Source organism: Meriones unguiculatus, chromosome 11 (genome assembly GCF_030254825.1).
Source record: "Meriones unguiculatus strain TT.TT164.6M chromosome 11, Bangor_MerUng_6.1, whole genome shotgun sequence".
In the NCBI taxonomy this organism is placed as follows: domain Eukaryota; kingdom Metazoa; phylum Chordata; class Mammalia; order Rodentia; family Muridae; genus Meriones; species Meriones unguiculatus.
In genome coordinates this window covers 71,522,620-71,538,565 of record NC_083359.1, presented here as the reverse complement: position 1 = coordinate 71,538,565, position 15,946 = coordinate 71,522,620, and the positions used below count along the sequence as shown (strand labels likewise).

At 36.8% G+C, this 15,946-nt stretch overlaps 1 protein-coding gene and 1 long non-coding RNA gene across 3 annotated transcripts in view; one reads left to right on the top strand and one right to left on the bottom strand.

Moving 5' to 3' along the window:
* Nucleotides 1–15,946, top strand: part of Pla2g4a (phospholipase A2 group IVA) — a 145,123-nt gene that overhangs the window by 16,258 nt on the left and 112,919 nt on the right. Inside the window, exon 2 of the mRNA XM_021645437.2 lies at nucleotides 7,097–7,195. Within this exon, the coding sequence (XP_021501112.1) occupies nucleotides 7,163–7,195 (33 nt within the window). The 5' untranslated portion in view covers nucleotides 7,097–7,162. The remainder of the gene's footprint in view (nucleotides 1–7,096; nucleotides 7,196–15,946) is intronic.
* Nucleotides 1–15,946, bottom strand: part of LOC132646369 (uncharacterized) — a 34,845-nt gene that overhangs the window by 10,106 nt on the left and 8,793 nt on the right. The window contains exon 2 of one of the 2 annotated variants that reach the window (XR_009584585.1): nucleotides 4,846–5,000. The exons of the other annotated variant lie outside the window; for it this stretch is intronic. This is a non-coding gene — a long non-coding RNA (uncharacterized LOC132646369). The remainder of the gene's footprint in view (nucleotides 1–4,845; nucleotides 5,001–15,946) is intronic. 2 annotated transcript variants of the gene reach the window in all.

Below are 15,946 nucleotides of genomic sequence, written 5' to 3'. Positions count from 1 at the left end.
GCACATTACGAAAGCCAGGACACTGACATTGGTACAATATCATAAATATACAATAGTGCTAAAGTATCGAAGTATCATAAACTTTATTTATATATTTACAAGTCTTTGGAATTATTTAGTTTGAAATCCACTGACTTTTGGCTGGAGGACAAACCCATGTACATTACTTTGCTGTTTTGTTTTTGAGATAATTTCTTACTTATGTAATTGTCCTTTATTCATTCATAAATATGTTTATTTTTATTTATTTATTTTTAGGTTTTTACTGGTATATACAATGATGTGTGTTGCTGTGACATTTTCAGCAGTGTTTATAATATATTTTGATTGCATCCACTCCTCACTACCTTCTTTTGTTTTTTCCTGCTTTTGTTGATCCCTTCCCTTTTGCTGACTAGTATATGCATTGCCTTGTGCTTTCATGTTTCATTGGTTTTTTCTTTTACTGTGAACCAATGAACTTCATTAGGGTTACAGCATAGGTGAAGGGTTGTGTCAAAGTAAGGGCATCTGACCAGTGGTTATACCAGTCAAGAAAACATCACTCTGTCCTCCAGGAAACACTAAGTTCCTGTAGATCTCCAGAGAGAGGAGCTGTCTGATGAACCCCATCTTATTCCATGACAAGATATTGCCTATCCCAACCTGTGCATGTCCTGTGTAGGTGATCACAGATGCTGAGAGTTCAAGAGAATGATGAGCATGTCCTGTTCAAAAGAAAGCCTTTCATACCACACCACTCTAACCCTTTTTTTTTTTCCTTTCTGGAAATTACATTCTTTCTATCCTCTGTTTTACAATGTTCTTTAAGCCTCTGGGAAAGGTGATATAGATGGCTGATCATTCACTCAATGCTGTCTTATACTTAGCATTTTGACCAGTTGTGAGTCTACACAGTAACATCTAGTCACTGCAAAACGAACCTACTTGATCAAAGCTGACACCAACACCATTAATGGGCATAAGCATAAATATTTGTAGGATGATTTGACAAACCATCATATCTAATTACAAAAGAAAAAGCAAAACAAAAACCAAAATATCAAACCATGGTGTCATCCCCAGTAAGACCTGTGACTTCACCGATTGTTGGCTTTTGATCACATTTTCAGTAGCAGACATGAATTCCTTCCTGTGGAGTAGACCTCAATTTCAATTTGAAAGTAGTTGGTTAACCCCCAAGATTCATGCCACTATTGCACCATTCAGCATGTGGAGTCCATAGCTGAGAATATTGATGATAATTTTTCCCAGCAGCCCATGAACCTGCTTTGCACCCATGAAAGCTATGAAAACTAGATAGCTGAAAGAAAGATTCAGTTCCAGCCTGAGTTCTCTTGGTCTTATATCCAAGTATGTGGTTCTTTAAGCATTAGAGTCTTATGATTTAGTCCTGGCAGGCAACCAACAGCAAATACAATAGCTCACAGGATTCTCTCTGGGCAGACTGACCTTGAATCTATGCTCCTCCTGACTCAGCCTACCAAGTTCTGGATTACAGACATGGGACACCTCATCTGGTTTCACATTTTTTTGTTAATAGAGATAAGGGTGGATTTCCATATGACACTGTAGTTTCCATTTATCTACATCTTGTTTCTATATTTGCTTATTTTTAGTCGTCTGTTCTTGGTACTCTAGCTATTTTCTGGTTATCCTTCTTGTTTGTTTGTTTGTTTGTTTGTTTTGTTTTGGTCTGGTGATCCATTTAAATAATCTTGTAAATAAATACATCAATGATATTTGAATGAGTTTGTTAGTAGTTCTAATAATTAAGCTATATGCATTAATTTATATTAACTTAGAAATCTTCTTCATATGAGCAGTACCATTCTTCTAAAAGTCTCTCCATGTAGTTACAATTCTTATTCACTTGTCCTATTGCTGGCACATATCATATCTGCATATGTTATAAATCCAGTGCCACAACATTGTTATATATTTCTATAAACTTCATGGCTTCAATAAAATGTAGAGATAAAAGTAAAACTTATAGACTATTTGATATTAATCTACATTTTATTGAGTCTGGTATTCTTCATTTTTTTCTAGTGTCTTCATTTCTAGTACCTTTTCCTGGCTCTAATATAGCTACAGTTATCACTTCCCTCTCTGTGATACAGTTTTTACATATATACACATTATATACGTATATATAAAATCTAAACACACACACTGCCTCTTTAAATCAGCTCAGTGTAATTTTATCGCCTTATGGCATAACAATAAAGATAAAAATATTAATATTTAAATTTTTTATTTGTTTATTGGTTTATTTATTACTGTTTCTTTCTGTGGATTTGAATTATTGTCTACTGTTACTTCTTTACAACCTGATGAACTTTCTTTGCTATTTCCTGTTTCCACTCTAGCCTCCCTCCCTCCCTCCTTCCTTGTTCTGACCCCAAGGCTTCATGAATGTTAGGCAAGTGTTCTAATACTAAGCTCAATTTCCTGTCCTTTAATATTTTTTTAATTAATTTCTTAGGTTAGCATGCAAAGTAATGGGTTTCATTATGACAACTTCATTTATGAGCCATTATGCTTTGGTCTCATTCTCCCTTTCCTAGGATTCCCAGTTGATCTCTTCTCTCTATCAGCTAATATCCACATATAATCTTACTGATTACATGGATTCTATCACCCTTCTTGTTTCTCACTTCCCTTAAAGGTTCCTTCCTTCCCTTTGCTTATAAGAACTCTATAATTTCTTGACACCAAACACATACATACACACACACACACACACACACACACACACACAGAGAGAGAGAGAGAGAGAGAGAGAGAGAGAGAGAGAGATACTTTTAGATTTATGTTATGTATCTTTTACTAGTTTAATAAAAAATTCTCCCTGTATTTACTGCTGTGGTGATGTCTGTGTTTATTTGTCTTTCTGAAAGAGTTTGGTGGTATGGTTTTCTCAGTGTACAGTTTGATTCTTTTAATACTTTCAACATGTGATCTCACTGCCTTCAGGATGCTTTCTAAATTCATGGAGTTTACAAGTCCCTGCCTACTTTCTCCTCTCTGCCTTTAGGATCCTCACACACGATATCCTTCCTCACACTCTTTCAGCACATCAGGAATAAGCTGAGCCTTATCAAGGTCTTTCTCAATCAACCTTTTTCCCCTCTGTTTTGTTGGGGGTTCTACCTGGAGCCTCACTCATGGCTCTCTGTGTCATTTTTAATTTTCTGGCTGGTCTGTTGTCTTTTGGCTTGCTTACTTGTCCCAGACAGTGTGGTTCCCATTATAGGTAAGACATATCTGGTGTTTGTTTCTGTGATCTTTGGTTCCTCAGACAACTTCTGGGGTGTGGATTTTTCCATGTTCTGTCCAGCCCCAACCAGCAAGGAAGCAGAGCTGTACATTCTCAAGGCTTCCTTGCCTTCCCAGTTAGATAGTGAGAACTTTACTCTGAGGAACTGGGGGTAGGGAAAGGGTAGGAACAACTCCTTCCTAAATGCTACAGGTTTCCATTGTTCCTGGTTCTCAGCATATTGAAAAAAATGTTCACCTGTCCTCTGTTCTTTTGTCAGTTTCCAGGCTTGTTAAATGATTGCTTGTGACACTTTTGCCTTGACAATGTTTCTACAGCAAGAACTTCTCAAATTCTTTTCTCTGCTCTTCTGGAAGTTGGTCTAACTCAGTATTCAACCTTCAGTGGAGGTTTTGGCCAAGACCCTGAAATATTTTTTGTTAAGATAAAATATACTAAAAATGGATTATTGGTATACTGTATATTTTGTGCATCTTTTTGTGGTTGTTTGTTAGTTTGGTTTGTTTTGGTTTTGAGAAAGGGCCTCATGTATCTCAAACTGACTTCAAACTCATATAGCTGAAGATGAGCTTGGATTCCTGACCCTCCTGCTTCTGTCTTTCCTGTACTGGGATACAGGTGTGCATCACCAGTTTGTTTGGTTCCGGGGGTTGGACTATGCCTGCGATGTGACTATTTGATTTCCCACCTTTACTACCCTTCAATGATTGTAAGTTGAAAATTTGTAAGGGCATTTTCCATGGAAGAAGAAATAAAAATAGAGTAGAAATATTAGATCTAAGGAAGGGAGGAAGGAAGAAGTCAGTGACCACACTTTTCCCTTACTGTAATAGGCTTTGGCTTCAGCTGTAAAAGGACCTGGCATCTAAATCTATGAGTTCATTTTTGTTTATTGCAAAAGTTAACAAAAATCGTCTAAGGCAGCCTGAAGTTTCATTAGAGCTGGAAACAGTTTGGACCTGGATGGAATTAAAGGAGAAAAGAAAAAGGAAGTTGTTCTAGGACTAAAGGATTAATGCCATGAGTCATGTTTGTCTAATATCTGGTTATCTTGTTATTCTTAACCTTGTAGTTTGAGAGAGGAGGGGATAAGGAGAGATGGGGTGGATTTAATAATATTAATCTAAGCACATTGTATGCCTGTGTGAAATTACCAAAGAATTATGCAAACATTTAAGAAGAATATTAGTTGGACAATTAACCTCTTAACTATTTTGAACATATTTCCTGCCTTTGACTTGAGTACCAGGGAAGTCTCTGTCCATGCCTGGCTAGAGGATGTGGTTTTGGACCAATAGCTAGCTGGTGAACACAGTAGTTATGAATGGAGTTACTGGATAAGAAAAGAGGAAATAAAGTTGCTGATACCTGGTTTTGGTCCCTAGCAACAGATTTCCTCTAAATGAGTAGTCATCTCAGTTCTTGTGGAATCTTACTTACTCCTCTTTTTGTTTTTTAAAGTAGGGATTCATTTATAGTATTTTTGCTATTAAATACAGTTAGGTATAAACAAGAGGAAAATTGAAAAAGTGCTGTTGTGAGAAGTTCCTTCATGCACTTACTTGGCATTGTTCCCATTTCTGTCCATTATACATTTATCCACCGAACACATCTCTACCTTGAACCTGCTGTGTTGTAGGTACCATGCTATGCACACAGAATAGCTGCACGGACAAGGTGAACATGGTTACTGGCTTTGAACATCTGGCTTTAATTCCTGAAGGGAAGGAGGACAACATTGTAAGGGGCTTGAAGAAGTCCAGCATATAAGCAGAATCAAACATGGTCTGAGGGTCACAGAAAGTTTCTCTGTGGAAATGACCTTGGAGTTTAGGTCTGGTTTAGCTGGTGTGCAAGTGCTATCTGTACAGACCTTCAGGACCTGGCCCTGCTTGCTTTGTAACCTCACCATCAACCATTTTGCTTTTGGTTTTTATTGACCAGCCACAGGACTTCACTTCCTCCACAGGCCTGCTGGGAAGATTATCTTCTATGACCACTACTTCACCCTCAGTGGCGAGCCCCTTTCTAGTGCCTAGCTTTAGGAGACTCTTGCTTTTTCCTCTTGCATTATTTATTTTCTGATTGCTCTGTAGAATGTAAGTTTCTACAAAGATAACCAGCTATCCCAATTGTCACTTTACCTCTGGGACCTTGGAAGATGACTGATACACAGCAGCTGACTGTTCTACTTGAATATTTGTTTAAAAAGTGGGTGCACAGAAGAGCTAAGTGAGAGCTTTTCATCCAAAAGAACATCCTACATTTGAAGAAAGAAAAGAATACCTGATATTTGTGATAGAAAAGAGGAGTGAAATTGGATGAGAATGAGGATGTAGGTGAAATCTAATATTGAAATCTTTATCGAACTGTGTTGACTTGAGTAATGAAACCAATTTGGTGGACTGCTCTTAGCATTTACTCAGAGGGACAATAGAACTGCTGTGCATTGTTTTTAGTGAAAGTATTACATTCAGCTTGTTTCCACACTTAGTTTATACTTTAAATTACATTATTACATATCATATCTCGTATAGAACATTATATTTTATATCATTATATAATATATTAATTTAACTTATAAATTAAACATTTTACTTATATTTATTTTAATATAAAATTAATATAATTACCCATGTATATTATAGTATAGTCAGAAAAACTTTTCCTGTTTTAGTCTACAGTAAATAATTATGAAAGACTCATTTACTGATCAAGTTAAGAATGTCTGGTTTTCAAAGACTAAAGCACTAAAATGAAAAATGCTTTCACAGAGGAGGTCGACTTCAAAGTACTCTTCCAGCAAAAGACATCAGTTCTAGGAAGTGAGGTTGCTTTTAGTAACATACAGGCATTAGATGTTGTGCAATGTTACTTTGCTACCTCTATAATCTCTCGGTTTCTGAGATACATGAGCTTTGCCTTGTTCACTGCATTTAGTGCCTAGCATGTGCCTGTACTTAGCAATGACAGCTGTTGCATGAATGAGTAGATGTCTGCAGAGAAACATTTGTATTTTTCTAAAACTGCAGTTTGTGAATTGAAAAGCTATAGAGGCCTGCTGGCCATACACATGCTAGGCAAGTATTCTTCCACTGAACCACTCCAAAGCCCCACTTACAGGTTTTAACATGAATAATTTTGGTGAGAATACAAGTCATAACCTCCTTTATTTTCATAGATTTCAATATGGAACCTGTCTATTATAAGAAAAAAAAGAAAATTTAAAAAGGAAACAAGATCCCTAATGAGACAAAAACTACCAAAGCAAAGCAAAACAAAACAAAAGGCACTTACTAAGTAGGGTTCACTTTGTTTTAGCCAACAACTGGTGGGCATGTGGCTAGCTCTGGAATATAGTTGATATTCCCAGTGACATTCTGTTGTAGAAAACTAATTTTCTCTTTCCCAGAAGGTATCAATTGGTTAGAAATAGCTTATCATGTTCACTTCCTGTTCTCAGTGAGTGCTGGGGTTTTGTCTGGTTTGAACCTGTGCAGGTGTTGTGTATGTTGTCACGGTTTCTGTGAGTTTTACCATTTTTTACTGTGTTTTACCGTTGTTAAATCTGGGAGACACTATTTCTTTAGTCATCCACCACCCTTAGAACCTTTCACTTCTTTCACATAGATCCCATTAAGTCTTTGATGAAGACATTCCATTGAGGGCTGAATTCCCCAAAGTCTCAGTCAGTTGTGGGTGTCTGTGCTAATTACCATCTATTACAAAAAGAAGCTTTTCTAGTCACCATCATTTAAATCCTGGGGCCTAGTCCAGAATGAAACTTAACGATGACGATTGCTTGTTTTGTAGGCTTAAAGAAGCTAGAGTACCAGAGAAGACCTGGGAAGTGTGAGAATCTCTGCATCTGGGACCAAAATGTCATTCATAGATCCTTACCAGCACATTATAGTAAGTGTTATATTTCTTGAAGGAAAGCTGATGTGTTCCGTGTGTATTTGTGTTTGTGTGTATGTGTGTGTGTGTGTGTGTGTGTGTGTGTGTGTGTGCATGTGTACTGCTGGTAAGACTGAAATTTTACGCTACTCCTTGAATTTGTACTATACCCATGAACACAACGTGGTACCTACCCTAGGCTATGCTGCATTATAAAACAAACTCGTGTTTTTTATTCTTGTAAATCTTCAGAGAACAAAGGGTTTTAGAGAAGAAGGTAACCAAAATATTAGTAACAGTACCAAACTTCAAGGAACAAGGAAAAAATAGTAGCACTTTGCATTTATCAAAGAGCGTAGTTGCATGTGGCTTTGTAGAGAAAAGACAAATGAATTTCTGAGTTTAAGACTGTGTGTTGGCATGTATCTCCAAGGCAAATAATTCTGTAAACTTTCACTTTGCTAGAATGCTAAACAAATTCTTCTATGGTTGGTTATTTTCAGTGAAGAGTTCAAAAATTCAAATTTTATTCATTGTAATTTTCTGTATTTTATGAAAACACACAGTCACTGTTTTGATTAAAACCCAACCCAACCCAACCCAACCAAACCCAAAACAAGAACAGAGGAGAGATTTCCTGGCTGAATTCAACACTTGGGATTCAGTTAAGTTTCAGTGGTCTAGAGGCAGAATTTATGATTATTGTTGAATAACCTATAAGCCTGATTTTTGGTTACTGAAACTCTGTTTTCATATTTTTTCTTCTCTAATTAACATTTCTTTTCCTGCATGAATTGCAGGATTAATGTATAGTTCATATAATGCTTTCTTCCTTTTTATTCACACCCTGAGTCCCCAAATTGCATTTGTCCCTTCCTTCATAATAAAAGTTCTTAACAAAAGTTTAGTCTTGTGCTAAATTCAATGAAACTCTGGCGTTTTCCCTTCTCAGGTCTGCTAGCCATTCTCCCCTTGAAATCCTCCTTAGATTTTTTTCATTTATATTCTTTCCAGTTGTTACTTCTTAATTTTCTTAATTCTCTCTATCTTACACACACACACACACACACACACACACACACACAGCCCTTTCTCTCATTTCCCCTCCTCTTAGAGATGCATTGCTAAGCTAAACTTGTTCTAGTTTTACTTATGTATTCCACCCAGGAGCCATCATCCAAATAAAAATATCCATTTTAAATACTCCCAGGGATTGGTTCCTGTTTCTTGCAGTCCATAAATCTTTTTAAAGAAATATGTATTTACTCCTAATTTCATAGCTAAATTATATGTTATTTTATCCTACATTTCTCTAAAAATCTAGCTTCAAAATTATGTTTTAGAAATTCATTCATGTTGTTGTAAATAAAATTCCACATGCATATATTGGCACATTATTTCATTAATTGAGTAGATTGTAAACTATGCATTCTACTGATAACCATTCTATACAGCAGTAGAGATTTGCTATACTTTAGATACTTACATATGTATGACTTGATTTATTTTTTATTCATAATGGTCTATTAGTCCGTGTTTGTCCCAGTACCAAATTGCACTAATTGCAAAGATTTGAAATGTGTATATATAGTATCATAAAGTTCTCTATTTCTTCTCCAAAACTAAAGATGGTTATTGATTAATTTTACTTTTAAATCTTCATATAAATTTTGGAATCATTTGTAAACTCATGTGAACATCTACACACACACACACACACACACACACACACACCCCATTCCTTTCACTCCTGTAATGACTTGACAGATAGTATCAATTAAGATAGAAGTGATATGTGACAATACTAAGGTTTCCAATTTATTAGCAACCCACAAAACTAACCCAGAACAAAATTTATTGAAATCATCTTTAATTAACTCAGTAATATGTTGTAGCTTTCTGTAAGAATTTTTATATATACATATGCACATATAAGAATAGTCATGTTTATACATATGTGTGGATATAAACATATATATACAGATTTATACACATATGTATGTATGTATTTTTGATATCTTAGTCTTATTGTAACTATATTTGTAAATTTTATTTTTTAATTAGTTTTTGTGATGGTTCAAATGAGAACCACCATTGGCTCATATTTTGGAATGCTTGGTCCCAGTTAGTGGAACAGTGTAGGAAGGATTAGGAGATGTATTCTTGGAGGAAGTTTTTCACTGGGGGTGACCTGGTGGTTTCAAAGCTCAAACAAGTTCTCTCTGCCTGCTCCCTATGGATCAGGATGTAAGTTCTCAGCATCACAACTGCCCCCTGCTGCCATGCTTCTAGCTGAGATGATAATGGACTCATGCTCTGAAACTGTAAGCAAGCTTCCAATTAAGTGAGTTCTTTAGAAGAGTTGGCTTGGTCATGCTGTGTCTTCATAGCAGTAGAACAGTAACCAAGACAGTTTCTGTCTTCATATGAAAATATAATTGTTGTTGATCCAGTACCGCACTGGAGTTCTACTAGTCCTGTGAACTCTTTTAGATTTCTAGCTCAACTATTTCTGTGATCTGTGAATGCTGCTAGCTTTCCTTCTTACAATATGATTACTGGATGTTAAATATCCTATTGTTTGTAAACCATATTTCTTATTTCGTAATTTTTGAGATGTCATATTTTATTATGTTTTTAATTTTCATTGTGATTTATTCTTTAATATATAGAGCATGTAGATGTCTTGGACTCATTTTGGAGAGAGGCTGGCCTCGAACTCACAGAGATCCACTTGCCTCTGAGAGTGCTGAGCTTAGAAGCATGTGTCACTGTGCCCAGCTGATATGACTTTCTAAATTTTTAAACATTTGGTAATTCTTTTCCATTGCTATACCTCAAATGTTCAGGATATACTCCATAGCATTTTAAAACAAGTTTATATGTGCTTATCATCTAGCATGTCATCTATTTTGATAAATAATCAATACGTTAAATGTTTCATACCTAAATTTTACTTTATGAAATTTCATACCTAAATTTCACCCCCAGCGAAACACCTCCTCCAACAATGTCACATCTCCTAATCCTTCCTACACTTTTCCACTAACTGGGACCAAGCATTCCAAAATATGAGCCAATGAGGGCCATTCTCATTTGAACCATCACAAAAACTAATTAAAAAATAAAGTTTACTGTAACATTAAGATATCAAAAATACATATATACACATGTGTATAAATCTATATATACATATATACACAGATTTATACATATATATAATGTATATTATATATATGTATACAGATTTATACATATATAATGTATATTATATATATGTATATATGTATCTATATGTATATACAAATTTATATGCATGTGTATATGTGTATATATACATATATATGTATATACAGATTTATACATATATATACATGTATATATGTATAAACAGATTTATACAAATGCATATATATGTATATATATAAATCTGATACATATATCATTTAATAATATGTATTATTGAATTAATACTGCATTATTATATAGTGAGTCCTTTTTATCTATGATAATGTTGCTTTAAATTTACTGCATCTTTTATTACTACCCTTGTTCTTTGTTTAGCATGTCTTTATATTTTAATATTTAAAGCATTCATCTTTTAAAAAGCAAACAATCAGCTTTTTGTTCAAAAAATGCGTGTGGAGAAAAATCTTTGCTTTTTGAAACAATTTTTTTTACTTTTCTTCATGGTTATGGGTTTCTATAAATTAAAGTGAAGCTAGTTAAAAAACTACTTCTATAAGAGACTTATTTTTATTTTACTTATGTATATATGTGAACATGAATGCAGGTATCTATAGACGCAAGAAGAATCAGATCTTCCTCGAGCTGGTGGTATAGACAGGTGTGAGCTGCCAAAGCAGGTGCTGGGAACTGAACTCTGGTCATTAGCAAGGATATTTATTATACACTCTTAACTGATCCAGCTTTCCAGCTCATATCTTGAATACAGGTTAAATTTTTATTTCTCATTCCATCATCTTTGGAGAGACAGGTGTTTTTATATAACTTTCAAAGAATTTAATCAGACGTCCATGGAATCTGGCTTCTGGATCAGATAAAGAAGAAAGACAAGTGAGGGTCTTAAGCTTGTGATCAGTCTGCAACTCAAGTATTTGTGCCTTTAGTTCCTGCTACTTACAAATTCCTACATATTACAATTTTTATTTGATCACTTATTGCCATTTTTGGATGGCTGCAGTACAGCAATTCCTTTCGAAATCACGGGAGTTAAGGACAAATATAGCATGTGGGAGGTTCTCCCTCTTACTTTCATATGTGTATTTTGTTAAATCCTGATTCTACACCTCAGACTATAAATGTGTTACTTGACTTCCCGAACTGCACAGCACTTTTATTTTTATTCATATTTGTTTGTTTTTGTTTTTTGTTTTTTTAAATGTGAAACAGGGTCTTCACTATTGTGGCTTTGGCAGGCCTGAAATCTACTGTGTAGTTTAGGCTGGCTTTGAATTCACAGATTATCTGTTGGTCTCTGCGTGTGGAGTGCTGGGAATTAATGCATTCGCATAGCTTTTTTAAATGAAGAGGATCCTATGAGTTCATAGTTTTCTTCATTTTCTTGGTGATGTGTGTGTATCCTAGCAAAACTGAGTGCATGTGTGCAGATGAAAATATGCTTGATGGCTTTCATAGAAAGATATTCTCTACCAATTGCTTTTGAGTCGGAGTCTTGCTGTGTGATTGAAGTGGACTCACAGCTCACTATGTGGCCCAGGCTAGCCTTCAACTGACAGCCATCTCTGTGTGCCACCCTGAGATTACAGACATATGCCACAGTACCTGACTAGAGAGATCTTTTAAAACTACGTTACTGAATCTTCTAGTCTAGAGTAACATCAGCAGAAAGGGAAGATAGAACAAGCCAGAGAGCCCATAATGAGCAATTGGTGCCAGACACCAGCTGCTAACAGGGTGGCTGCCCTAAGGCCTAAGGATGGGGTTTTTCAAACTGCACCTCTGTGTTGGAGACTACCATGGGATGATGCAGTGTTTGCAGCCAACAAGCTCTCTTGCCCTTAGATGGCAGGAGAGCATGGAGAGACAAATGTGAGATGGAACTACCTTCCCATTAGCCCAGAGTTGTTTTCAATATTAAAGATATCCATGCCTTTGGAATTTGTTGTAGCTTTTTGTTGTTTTGTTACCATGGAAATATTAACTTCATAAGGAGAGATCAAGAGTAAAGCACTGACGAAACTAATTAGGGTGGCTCACACCTGTAATTTCAACACCAGGGAGGATGAGAGACAAGAGGATGCTGTGAGTTCAAGGCTAGCTTGGACCACGTAGTTCCTGGACAGCCTGGACTACAGTGTGAGTCTCTGTGTAAAAAGAACAAAGCAAAACAAATTGTATGAAAGTTTCCATCCTTTTACTCAGAAAATGAATCATACCCTTTTAGTTAAAAAATAAAATAAAATAAAATCCACACTTTTTTCCTACCACATATTAGCAGCAGACGCTCCTGCCCACATCCACAGGAATGAAGGCTAGCCTTTAATTTGTCACATGATCCACTCAAGGTGATGATTCGACCCTTGTGTCCATGTCTGGGCACAAGCCTGCACTTAGAAGCAAAGTCTAGAAATTACGAGTCATATTCATATTTCTGTTTTTATACCGTAAAATACTTCAGAAACCCATAGGTTACCAAGATTTTTTTTTTTTTAAAGATACTTATTTTTAATCATGGGGGTGTCTGTGTTTGTATGTGAATTTGAGTCAGGTATCTAAGATGGCCAAAGGTGGCCAGTCACCTGGACCTGGTGTTAAAGGTGCTAGTGAGCCCTCTGATGTCACAGCTGGGAACGTAATTCTTATCCTCTGCAAGAGCAGAACACCTTCTTAACCATTGAACTATCTGGCCAGGCTGACACTATCAACTTCTGTCTTTCACTTCTTAAATTTCTGCTAACTTCTTTATAAAATCTCATCCAGTTTTGGGAGTTCCATCTCATGTGGTCATATTCCTATGGACTTCCACTTCTTGAGTTTTGTTTTTGTTTGTTTGTTTTTTGTTTTTTAGGAGTTATATAGTATGGCTAGTGTATAAATGAGTCCATCTTTGGTTCATTGTCTTGGTGTATTACTTCTTCATGCTACTAACCACCTCAGAATTTGTGCTGAGTATCACGAAGAAATTTACCTGTAGAGAAATATAATTCCTTGAGGACAGAACTTGGTTTGTTCTTTTCAGAGGCTGGTGTTTGACAGTTTCCTCCAAGATTGAAACATTCCATCCCATAGGGATGCTCCTTAAGCAGGAAGGTAAACAACTCAAATAGCTTCAGGAAGTCCCTAAAAATGATCAGGTTCACTTGGCTCTTCCCTGACAAAGAAAGAAATAAAAGATGCGAAGACTCCTAGACCATGCCAGCTGCCTGGAATAAGCAGAAACTTAAACCCAGCTGCCTGAAAGAGGCTCAGACCAACTGAGACACGCCCCTCCCCAGAAAGAACACTGATAAAATTCGCTAAGTTTCTCCCTGCCAGAGTAAGCAATAAAAGCTACAGAGCCTCTCAGGTAATCCAGACTGCAAAGAATTTTGAGATCAGAAAAGCTGCCTGGAAGGAGCGGAGAGCCGCCCAGCTGCCTGGAAAGAGGTTTAAGACCAGAGTCATTTGGGAAAGGAACTCTCCAACCTGCTGAGCTGCCTACAGGTTGTGCAATGTGCTCCAGGTTCCCAGCTTTGTGAGCTGTCACCCACGCTGGGGTGGGCTTTGGTGATGCAGCTAGTTTTGGTACATTTCTGCTCGTGTAAGTCACCCCTCACCCATATTCCTGTAAGTAACTCCAGTAAAACTCATTGGTTCATCAAGTTGGACTGTGTCAGCATCTGTACTTTGGTCTGTCTTAGACTTCCTATCTGGGGTGAGTAGATGAGTGTGAGTGTGTGTGTGTGTGTGTGTGTGTGTGTGTGTGTGTGTGTTGTGTCTCCCCAGAAAACATTTTGTCACACAACAGATGTTTAGAGAAACTGATAGTCTGGTACCAACTTAATCCTAGTGTCATGGTGCTTGTTTTCTGGATGGCCTGGATGGCATTAAAATGTAATGCCAGTGCATGGGAAGACTTTATACGTTATCCCTGTGGTACAGATTGTGTAGTTTCTGTTCTGTTTTTTGTCTCTTGAGACAGCTTCATATAGCCTGGGCTGGCTTCAGCCTAAGCTGTGAGGCTGTGACAGATGTAGAACTCACAATCTGTCTGTTTCTGTCTCTCAAGTGCTGGGATTTTTATTTTAGTTTTTCCCACTTCAGTCATCACATTCATTGCACATTTTAATCAGTTTGGCATGGTATTTCCAAACATCCATAGAGCATGCATTGGTCATATTCATCTACTCCTCTTCTGCCAACCTTCCCACATGCCCTTCCCAGTCCCAGTTATCAGTTGCTCTTTAGTGTCACCATGTGAGAGAGAACGTGTGCTGCTGAAGAAAGAGGCTATGCTGATCATGCTTTTACAAAGAACAGAAGTGACAGAGAAGTGCCCGCACTAGCTACATGTCCTACAGTGACACTGCACATCAGGAAGTGAACTGACAATAACCAAGAAAGGTGACACTACTATCAGGGTAGTTTTTTGTTTTGTTTGTTTGTTTGTTTGTTTGTTTGTTTTTTAAAGCTCTGAGGTCATCTGTTGTTGCTACTTGCTGATCAAAGATCATTAGCTCTCTGAACAGTAGTAAGATTCTGTCCACCCTAACTGTACTCCCTGCCTTCATCATCCTTAATGTACTACTAGCAGCCTTCAGTTTAGGTTTTGGTTAAAGTGCATTGCGGTAGAGGAAAGTGCCGTTTATACGTACACTCTGTCTTCCTTTCCATCTGGTTAGTTTTAGGATAGTTTCTTTAGATCTTTCAATAGTAGAAGTTTAAATGCAGGGAAACCATCACACTGGCTTGATCTCACTTGGTTGACTCTTTCAATGTTAATCATCTTAGTTACCAGTGTCAACATAATTGTGTACAGAATCAACTGAGTACACTAGCTTTTTTTTCCCCTATTGTTTGGTAAATTTTAATTCACTATGGAAAAGATTAAGGATGAAGACAGATACTCAAAGTAAGGTAATTCTAGACCTGCAGGCAAGGCTTAATCTTGGTGACTAAGTCAAAAGATGGAGCTTAGATTTGACATCTCAATAGAACTACAGCATCTTTTTTTTCCTGCCAGCTACCACCTAGCACTGTCTTGAGTCACTGGCTTCTTTTGGAGAATGTTAGTTGTGGAGTAGGTGTCATTTCCTTTGGCGGCATCCCCAAGCCATAAGCAGCCGTCTATCATTCCAGGTTGGAACCCAGCCCAGACTAAGCTCCTTTGAAATGATATGTGATATTGTTTTTGGGATGCATGACAAGACATCCCCAGAAGATTCAATGGATAATCATTTATTGAAAATGAACACCCTTTTCCAAGAATGTAAGCTGGGCTTGCTTTATAGTTACTTCCTTCTTAAAGCTTACAACTGTAAGAATGAGACACTGAAAACTACGACAGTACTTTTAGGAAACAGTAAGACAGATGAAGTGTGTCCAAAGTTGACTTGGAAAAAATCAAGAAAATCAGTTTGTTCTTATTTCCTGTGAGGAGCCTGGGAGAGTTTTTTTATTCATGTAATTAAGGTGAAATGAGACTGATGAAAATAATCACAGATTTTAAAAAAGGGCTGCAAGGGTCAGAGTAAGATCAAGTTCTAGATATCTAGGTAGATCAACTACAGGTTTGTTTGTTTG